Source organism: Lipotes vexillifer, unplaced genomic scaffold (genome assembly GCF_000442215.2).
Source record: "Lipotes vexillifer unplaced genomic scaffold, Lipotes_vexillifer_v1.1 scaffold1139, whole genome shotgun sequence".
Classification (NCBI taxonomy): Eukaryota; Metazoa; Chordata; class Mammalia; order Artiodactyla; family Lipotidae; genus Lipotes; species Lipotes vexillifer.
The window spans coordinates 40,820-50,330 of NW_006798273.1; the positions used below are offsets into that span (position 1 = coordinate 40,820).

Consider the following 9,511-nt stretch of genomic DNA (forward strand, 5'->3'; position numbering starts at 1 on the left):
TGGTGATGACCCTCGTCGTGGCCGCGGCGCGGGCCGAGAAGGAAGGTGGGTGTCAGCCGGCCGGCACCTCCCGGGCCCGGCCCCGCGGCTGTCACCGCGCCCTCGCGGAGGCCGCTGCTGGGCTGCGGCCGGGGAGGAAGGGCCGCGGCTCTGGGCTCGGAGGGCGGCCGAGCATGGGGCTTGGTCCGGCGCGAAGTTGCTTGGTCGAGTCCCGTCCCGAGCCGGGAACTTGCGGTTCGGATGCCAACTCGCGGCGTTGGCCGCACGGAGTTGCTCTTGTTCTCCGTGATTACTTCCCCTCGTCTTCCCTGTTGTCTCCTGTCACTGCCGTTTCAGAACTTCCTGAGTTCTCATATATTGTTGCCACTTGGCTCACTAGGTAGGAGGGGCATATTTTTAGACTTGATTGCTGTTAATAGGCAAATTTGAGGACACTTTTTTTTGGGTTGCGGTTTTAATAGCGGCGTGCGAACAGAGCTCACTTTAAAATGTAAAAATAGCGAGACTGGTGGAAAGGCTTCAAGACAGCTTACCGAATTTTACTTTGCATTTGTTCAAACATTTTGGGAGGAGGAATCTTGTTTTTTTCAGCTTCCCTTTTCAGTATCGCTTTGCAATATTGATGATTGTTTAGCTAACAATTCTCTTTCTCTATAGTACAATTCTGCTTAGCTCTCTATTGAGCTTTTGAAAGCCTGTTTATATTTTTTACATGTTTTAAGATACTTAATTGGGTGTCATTGTCTTTAATGTGACAGACTTTAAAAACCAATGTCAAATTTCTAGTTTGCAAACCTTTATCCATAATTTACAGTTAAGGGCTGACCCCTCTTTTTAAAACTCTCGTTAGTATTGTATGACTGTAACACCGGTACTTTTACAGGGTTAAAAAATCATTTTGTAACCTGGAAGACCAGATCTGTAATTTTGTCATTACTACGTAAACGTTTTTGAGCCTGGGGAAATGAGTGACCACAGAGCCTTCATGAAGAAATCACTAAAAGTGAATGGTTTTTAAAAAGCTAAGCAAAACTTGTTAGTTTAGCTTCTGTTTCACACTAAACTGCCACTGCAAAGAAAATAATTTCTTGCCGCAGTGACTTTAGGGTTGATGTTCTACTTTACGACTAAAGCCACTTGCTTTTTATTGTTACTGAGGGCAACAGCAGAGCAAACCAAATTAATGTTAAAGTGCAGTGTGTTTCAGTTTACTGTTTATTTTTTTGCTCAGAACAGTACATTCTCTCACTTAACTCTAAGCAACCTTAGCCTGGGTTAACATAGGTGGAAGTTATTCAGAGAATTGCCATCTGTAGAAAGGATTAATTGACAGAGGCAAGATTATTTCCTGAATAAAATATTGCTGCTTTAGGACTAGTCAGGCCTGGGGTTGTCGTAGTTTATCTTTGGTTACAGATCTGCAGCTGGTTCTTGTGTGGCCATGGTGCCCAGCACAGCCTGGCATGTAGTTGGTGTCCAGTAAGTCTGAAATAGTACAATAAGTTAATGTCTCCTTGAGTGTAAAGTAGTCCTTGGCAGGTATTGTGTCCTGCTTTTTCTCTGCCTTTGCTTACCTTGCACAGTGCCAGGCACACAGTAGGCATTTAACATTTGTTTGAGTGAGTGATTATACTCATGGGTCATTAGCACAGGGAAATAAAATGATTGAGTCTAGTAAAACATTAAGTTTGTATGTCATCCTGCTGCTTATTTTTCCAAGAGCCATTTTATGTGCCAATTCTCAGTGTATAGTTAAGTAAACAAGTCCCTTGTTTGAGAAATGTCAGCCTAGATTATATTTGCTAATTTCCCTTTTGTATGGCTTATAAGCTTTAGTGCACCTCTTCCAATGCCCACAGATGTACGGGTTAGGGGAGGAGAATACGTGTCAGGGTGTACGAGGATGAAAGGATGTGGTCGAATCAGCCAGAGGCCCTGGCAGAATCGGACACCTTTTGTGGCCCATGTTTTGTCTGGATGAACAATTTGGATGGAGAAATTAGCTATTCAAGGTATTGATGGTAATTATACTAATATAGAGCGCAGGACTCTGTCCATCATAAATGGATCTGGCTCTAATCAAATATTCCATGAAGGTAGCTCCAAAAATGGCCAGTGCTTTCAGTCTCCTTGCTGATCAGATTCTGGTAGTTTTTGTTTGAGTAGTAGTGAGATCGATTTTCTTACATGAATGTGATAACCGCAAATTTGGCAACATTCACCCCGCAAAGGATGCTGTTGGGTTTTTTTCCCAGAAAATCTGGGCAGATTTCTGAAGGTAGCTGAGTTCACTTTGTCAGTTTACATCCTGAGGACTTTTTGTGTTTATTTTGGTAGTATAAACCAGCATAATTTTTCAAAGTTAAGACTTACCTGCAATTTTAATGATGTTTCTCTGGGCATTTTCTGTTTTAGTATATTTCTGTTGCAGCAGAATCTCACTAGAAAATCTTCAAAACAGATTAAACTCATTGTCTTCGGAAGGAAAGCAGCAGAAATAGCTAGATTACCTAATGCAGTTTTTCATGTTTGGACTAGATGTTGTTAATTTTAAGTCAGAAGCGTGAGCCATTCTTTGTCTTAACATCCTGTATGTCTTAACACTCCTATATCTTAACATTTGTCTTCACTGATCTATGGGGGTGTGTTTCACTAGTCCAGAGAAAAGGGACCTTTGAAGATGTTTTGACTCTGCTCTACAGTTTGTAAGGACCTCTGGAAGAGTTGCCAGAGGTAGAAGTTACTGTAATTACTACAACTAACTTGCTTATTCTGGATTGGTGTCAAGATTTTTTTTTTCTTTTTTTTTTTAAGATTTTTCTTGAAGCTAAGATCTAGATATTAAGAAGAATGAAAATAGGGGTGTGTGTGTGTAGTGAAAATATATTAAAATATATACAGTGAAAATATGTGTGTACATCTTAAACGTATAACTTTTAGTGCTATTTTTATTTGTAAATCAGCCCATTCATTATTACAAGCAAATAAGAGCTTTTGAAAAAAAAGCATCATATATCATGTATAATATAGTTTCGTTGTGAAATGTGTTTTTGGAGGGCATGATTGTCTCTTAATTTATTATGAATGAAGAGCTACATTTTATGCATCTAGTAAATATAAAGTTGGATAAATTTTCAGGAATGTGATTGTTTTAGCCTGTGACAATTTATATTTGTGTCACATGTTTTACCATTAATTGGCGATTTATGGCAGGGCGAAGTTTGATAGTCTTTCTTAGGACTTTTAAATTTGTCTACCAGATACTTTAGTTTCGTGCACAAATTAAAGCTGTATTTGTGACAGAAGTGCAGAAGGAGGGTACAAAAGTGTTCTCTCTCCAAAGCATATGAACAAAGTGCTTAGGAATAGAGGCCAGAAGAAAAGAGATAAAAACCTAATTTGATTAGGTTTTTTGTCTTAGGATGGTAGAATTGATCAGGAGCGGTATTTACTTTCTTCTAATCAAATTATTACTTCATAATGTAAAAATGTTTTTTAAGAGTGATTTTCTTAAGAGTGAAATGTTTTAATCCTTGCATGGGGCTAGAGTGATTACTTTTTAATTTAGGGCCTAGTAAGTAGAATAGGGCTTCACTAAAGAACTTTCATTGCTTGCTTTTACGAAAAGCTGTTTGCTACTGCCTAGATCATTGGAATCCTCTAGTTGGAAAAAGTGTGTTCTCTCTTTCTCTTGCTAAGGACAGTTTTGCTCCTCTTTGTAATGCTTGCGGCCATCCCCATAGACACCTGCCAGAAAAATCAGCTTTTGGGAGTAGGTGTGAAATCATCTAATTTGTTATCTTCCAGTAGTAACAAGCAAAGCTACTCTTGGGGGAAAATGAAATCATTGCTGGTGCTTTTGATCTTTTAGAAATTCTCCTTCATCTGCATGTAGCTTGAGCTTTCTGATTGGCCTTGTCAGACTGAGAGGCCTTTTTTCTCTGGCTGAATTTTTCCTTATCTGGTGTAAGCAGCATCAGGCACTGTTGATAGCTGCTTCTTGGAACTTTTCTTCCTTCGTTTCTGTGGCTTCGTACTTCTTGGTTATCATCCTGCCCTGTTGTCAGTCACTGCTCTGCAGCTGCCTGTTGGCTGTCTTCCTTCTCATGCACATCTGGCCACCAGCACACGCTGCACATGTCCAGAGCAGAATTCTCTGGCACTACCTCTGGTTTCCCAGTTTTTATTAATGCCATGATTATTCTCTCTGCCACGTTGGTCTCGATTTTGACCGTTTACCGAGTGGCATCAGTGTCTGTTAACTTTCTTGGGCAGCTCTCCCACCGCCTCCGGCCTCCTGCCTGGGGCACTGCCCTAGGCCCTCACTTCCCAACTCTCTCCACTTCTCTAAAGTCCTGCAGTCCCCTCTCTGAATTTGCATTGTCTTTGTTACTCAGCTGTCATTTATTTTGACACTTAATCATATACTGCCTTGTTTAGCTCCTTAAATTGTTTTATGGGTGTCATTCTTCACCCAGACTGGAATTTCTATGGGGCAGAACCTCTATCAACATCTGCAGTATGTGTTAATACATAACAGGCATTCAGTTTTAAACAGAGGGCTGCCGAGAATGACTTTATCCTCCCCTTCTCATATCTGAAACCTGGATTGAGAGTCCAGAGTACAGGTAAAACTCTGAACTTGGATGCAGGTGTTAGCAATTCTGCTACAGTAAGACATAGGGCAACGCTACTTTTTTCTTCCCTACATGTTGCTTTCTCTTGTAACTAAAATGAGTAACATATACTTATCTAAACCATCACTTTTGTTACTTTTAGATTTTAATATTTCACATCCTCATAAAGCCCCAATTTATAGATCATGAAGCAAGCACAGAGAAATTAAGTAATATTCCCAAGGTAACAGAGCTGGTAGGTAGTTGAGCTAGGGCTCCCTTGCAAGCCATCTCTCCCGAGTCGAGCTGCTTAATCCTGAATGAGTACTTAAGGTAGTAGATTCTGTTGTATACCAGCTGGATAAAGAACAGTCCTGCCAGTTCATGCAAAACCAATGTGTTAAGTATTCAAGTGAGGTGAAGTTTTTTTTTTTTAAAACAACCATAAACATCTATATCACCTTCTATTAACTTCTTAACCATTAAAATAATCACAGGCCATCTGGATCGTGCACATTCTTAAAAGGAAACCAAGGAAACTCCTGAATGGATGATCCATGGAACAGGTATTTGGTATTAGAAGCCACGGACTCGACTCTTAGCTCTTGATGATTTAGGTACCTGGTATATTGCTTAGGTGAAAATTACACTGCATTCGGTGAATTCGTGTACTTCTTAGTTCTAGATTGGTGCGGCAAGTTAGTGTAGACATGTGGAATAGTCTCAGAAACTGGCCCTGTCTTCAGAGGAAATGGAGATAATCCAAAGGCTTGTAGTGGCATCAGCTTTTGACAGTGGTGAAATCTCTTTCAGACTTCTGTGAGAAGTCTGGGAGCTCCAAAAGTTCATTTCTGGTGCTTTGTTCATTCTTATGAAGGTGTTTTTGGATTAGGCGGTCATTATCATCCGTAGTAGATAAGTTTTTCTTTCGTTCTTTTGTGATTGCTTTAGAAAGATTTTTAGAAAACTGTAACTCTTGATTCATTTTGTTGAATATAGCACTTAGGGCAAAGGTCTGAAAAATGTCTAAGGTCTAAGAAGATCCTTGACATGGTCTGTCATGATAGAGCATCAGACCCATTTTATTTATTTATTTATTTCTATATATAATTGTGGCAAAAAATAAAACACATAAAATTTACCATCTTAACCTTTTTTTTTTGGCCACGTGGCATGTGGGATCCTCGTTCCCCAACCGGGGATCAGACCCGTGCCCCATGCATTGGGAGTGTGGAGCCTTAACCACTGGGCAGCCGGGAATTCCCTGCATCTTAGCCATTTTTAAGCATATAGTTCAGTAATGTCAAGTATATTCACGTTGTTGGGCAGTGGGTCTCCAGAGCTTCTTCATCTTGCACAACTGATGCTCTCTACCCGTTAAACAGCAACTCCCCATTTTTCTCTTCCACCGAGAGCCCCTGGAAGCCACTATTCTACTTTCTGTTTTTTGTGAATTTGATTCCTTTAGATACGTTATATCAGTGGAATCATGCAGGATTTAACTTTTTTGTGACTGGCTCAGTTCAATTAGCATATCGTCCTCAAGGTTCATCATGTCGTAGCATGTGATGGAACGTCTTTCCTTTTTGAGGCTGAATAATCTGTTGTGTATATATATGTCATATATATATATAATTATATATGATATATTTACAAAATATATATAATTTATATAAAGATATATATTTATAAAATGATGTATATATTTATGTAATTATATATATATACACACACATATATATATCATTTTTGCATTTTGTTTATCCATTTGTTTATCCATTGTCCAATGGACATTTGGGTTGCTTCCACTTCTTGGCTATTGAGAATAATACTGCTGTGAACGTGGGTGGGCAAATGTCTCTTTGAGATCTTGCTTTTAATTCTTTTAGGTATATACCCAGAAGTGGGATTGCTAGATCATATAGTAGTTCTATTTTTAATTTGTTGAGCAACTGCCATAGTGTTTTCCATTGCAGCTGTACCATTTTACAGTTCCACCAACAGTGCACAAAGATTTAGTTTCTTCACATCCTCGCCGACACTTCCTTCTTTCTTTCTTTTTTAATAGTGGCCATCCTAATAGATGTGAGATGATATCTCATTGTGGTTTTAATTTGCATTTCAGTAATAATTAGTGATATTGAGCATCTTTTCTTTTTTTTTTAAGACTTATTTAATTATTTTTGTCTGTGTTGGGTCTTCATTGCTGCATGAGGGCTTTCTCTAGTTGTGGCGAGCAGGGGCTACTCTTCCTTGCAGTGCATGGGCTTCTCATTTCAGTGGCTTCTCTTGTTGCAGAGCATGGGCTCTAGGCACGTGGGCCTCAGTAGTTGTGGCACATGGGCTCAGTAGTTGTGGCTCATGGGCCCTAGAGCACAGGCTCAGTAGTTGCAGCTCATGGGTTTAGTTGCTCCACAGCATGGGGGATCTTCCTGGACCAGGGCTTGAACCCATGTCCCCTGCATTGGCAGGCAGACTCCCAACTACTGTGCCACCAGGGAAGTCCCGAGCATCTTTTCATATGTTTGCTGGCCATTTGTATATCTTTTTTGGAGAAATATTTATTCAAGTCCTTTGCCCATTTTTTAATTGGGTTATTTTTGTTGTTGAGTTGTAGTAGTTCTTTATATATTCTGGATATTATCCCCTTATCAGATAGATGATTTGCAAATGTTTTCTCCCATTTTGTAGGTTGCCTTTTAGGGTTGTATTCTTTGATGCACAGAAGTTTTTAAGTCTGATGTAGTCTCTTTGTCTATTTTTGCTTTTGTTGCCTGTGCTCTTAATGTCATATCCAAGAAAACATTGCCAAATCCAACATCATGAAGCCTTTCCCTGTAGTATTTTCTTCTAGGAGTTTTACAGTTTGGGGTCTTACATTTTGATATTCATTATGAGTTACTTTTTGTATATGATGTAAGATAAGGGTCCAAATTCATTCTTTTGCATGTGGATGTCCAGTTTTCCCAGCACCATATGTTGAAGAGCCCATCCTTTCCCCATTCAAGTTGTCTTGGAACCCTTGTATAAAGATCATGTGACCATGTACATGGGAGTTTATTTCTGGGCTCTCTATTCCATTGGTCTATTAATCTCTCTTTATACTAGTATCACACTGTTTTGATTACTCTAGCTTTGTTATTTGTTTTGAAATCAGGAAGTGTGAGACCTCAACTTTTGTTCTTTTCTTTCAGGATTGGCTGTTGGGTTCCCTTGATATTCCATATGGATTTTTTTTAACCTCTTTATTGGAGTATAATTGCTTTACAATGGTGTGTTAGTTTCTGCTTTATAACAAAGTGAATCAGCTGTACATATACCTATATTGCCATATCTCCTCCCTCTTTCATCTCCCTCCCACCCTCCCTATCCCACCCCTCTAGGTGGTTACACAGCACTGAGCTGATCTCCCTGTGCTATGTGGCTGCTTCCCACTAGCTATCTGTTTTACATTTGGTAGTGTATATATGTCCACGCCACTCTCTCACTTCATCCCAGCTTACCCCGCCCCCTCCCTGTGTCCTCAAGTCCATTCTCTACATCTGCATCTTTATTCCTGTCCTGCCCCTAGGTTCTTCAGAACCCTTTTTTTTTTTTTTTTAGATTCCATATATATGTGTTAGCATACAATATTTGTTTTTCTTTTTCTGACTTACTTCACTCTGTATGACAGACTGTAGGTCCATCCACCTCTCTACAAATAACTCAATTTCGTTTCTTTTTATGGCTGAGTAATATTCCATTGTGTATATGTGCCACATCTTTATCCATTCATCTGTTGATGGAGACTTAAGTTACTTCCATGTCCTGGCTATTGTAAATAGAGCTGCAATGGACATAGTGGTACATGACTCTTTTTGAATTATGGTTTTCTCAGGGTCCATATGGATTTTAGGATGGATTTTTCTATATATGCAAAAAATGCTATTGTGGTTTTGATAGGTTTTGCATTGAACCTATAGATTGTTTTGGGTAATATTGATATCTTAATAATACGTCTTGCAATCCATGAACATGGGATGTCTTTCCACTTATGTGTGTCCTATTTTATTTCAGCAGTCTTGTAGCTTTCAGCGTACAAGTCTTTCACCTCCTTGGTTATTAGATTTATTCCTAGATGTTTTATTCTTTTTTGATGGTATTGTAAATCGCATTGTATGCATTGTATGATTGTATGCATTGTATGCATTGTATGATTAAGGGTTGTGAACTAGTTTTTGATAAAAGAAACATGATCTGCTTTTGAAACAAAAAATTCTGCAAGCTTAAGGTTGTTCCTTAGATTATTTGCCTATAAAATGAAATGTATTTTAAGCCTCTTAAGTTCTACCAATTTGTGACTATTTTCTTAATCAGTTTTGATTATAAAATGATGTGACAGTCTAACTTTGGTTCTTAAGAACTACTTTTTTTCCTATGTAGTTATAGTATACATTTGAATCAAAACATGTGCTAATAAAAACCTATCTCAGCAGTAAATTTGAGATATGGCCTAAGCCAACTCTACTGGTACAGATTAATTAGGGTTTGCATTCATGGTGTGGCACAGGCCCTACTTAGATTTTATTTGGAGGGGAATGAGTAAATTGGAAGCAGAAGATTTTCCTAGGAAATTGTTTCTGGCACAAAGATGCTTTCTAAGACTTAACTGTACTTATAAAGAGCTTTGAAATAAGGTTCAAATTTGTCATTCTAAAGTTTTACTTGGTGTCTAAGCAGTGTCTAAGAGAGGGCGGTGTGCTTTGCTAACTGGATCACTTTTAAAAAGTGCTTCCATGAATTTGTGACATGGGCTCATGTGAAGCATTGCTTCTTGATTTGAAAATGGATAATGGAGAGGTGGTTATAGCACTATCAAGAGGTAATGTCTCTCTTTGGGGCTGGGTCAGCAGGAG

At 38.9% G+C, this 9,511-nt stretch overlaps 1 protein-coding gene across 1 annotated transcript in view; it reads left to right on the forward strand.

The window, feature by feature from the left end:
* The first annotated feature begins 5 nt into the window (after positions 1-5).
* Positions 6-9,511, forward strand: part of TMEM131 (transmembrane protein 131) — a 195,542-nt gene continuing 186,036 nt past the window's right edge. Inside the window, 1 exon segment of the mRNA XM_007470223.1 lies at positions 6-285. Coding sequence (XP_007470285.1) covers positions 6-285 — 280 coding nt within the window.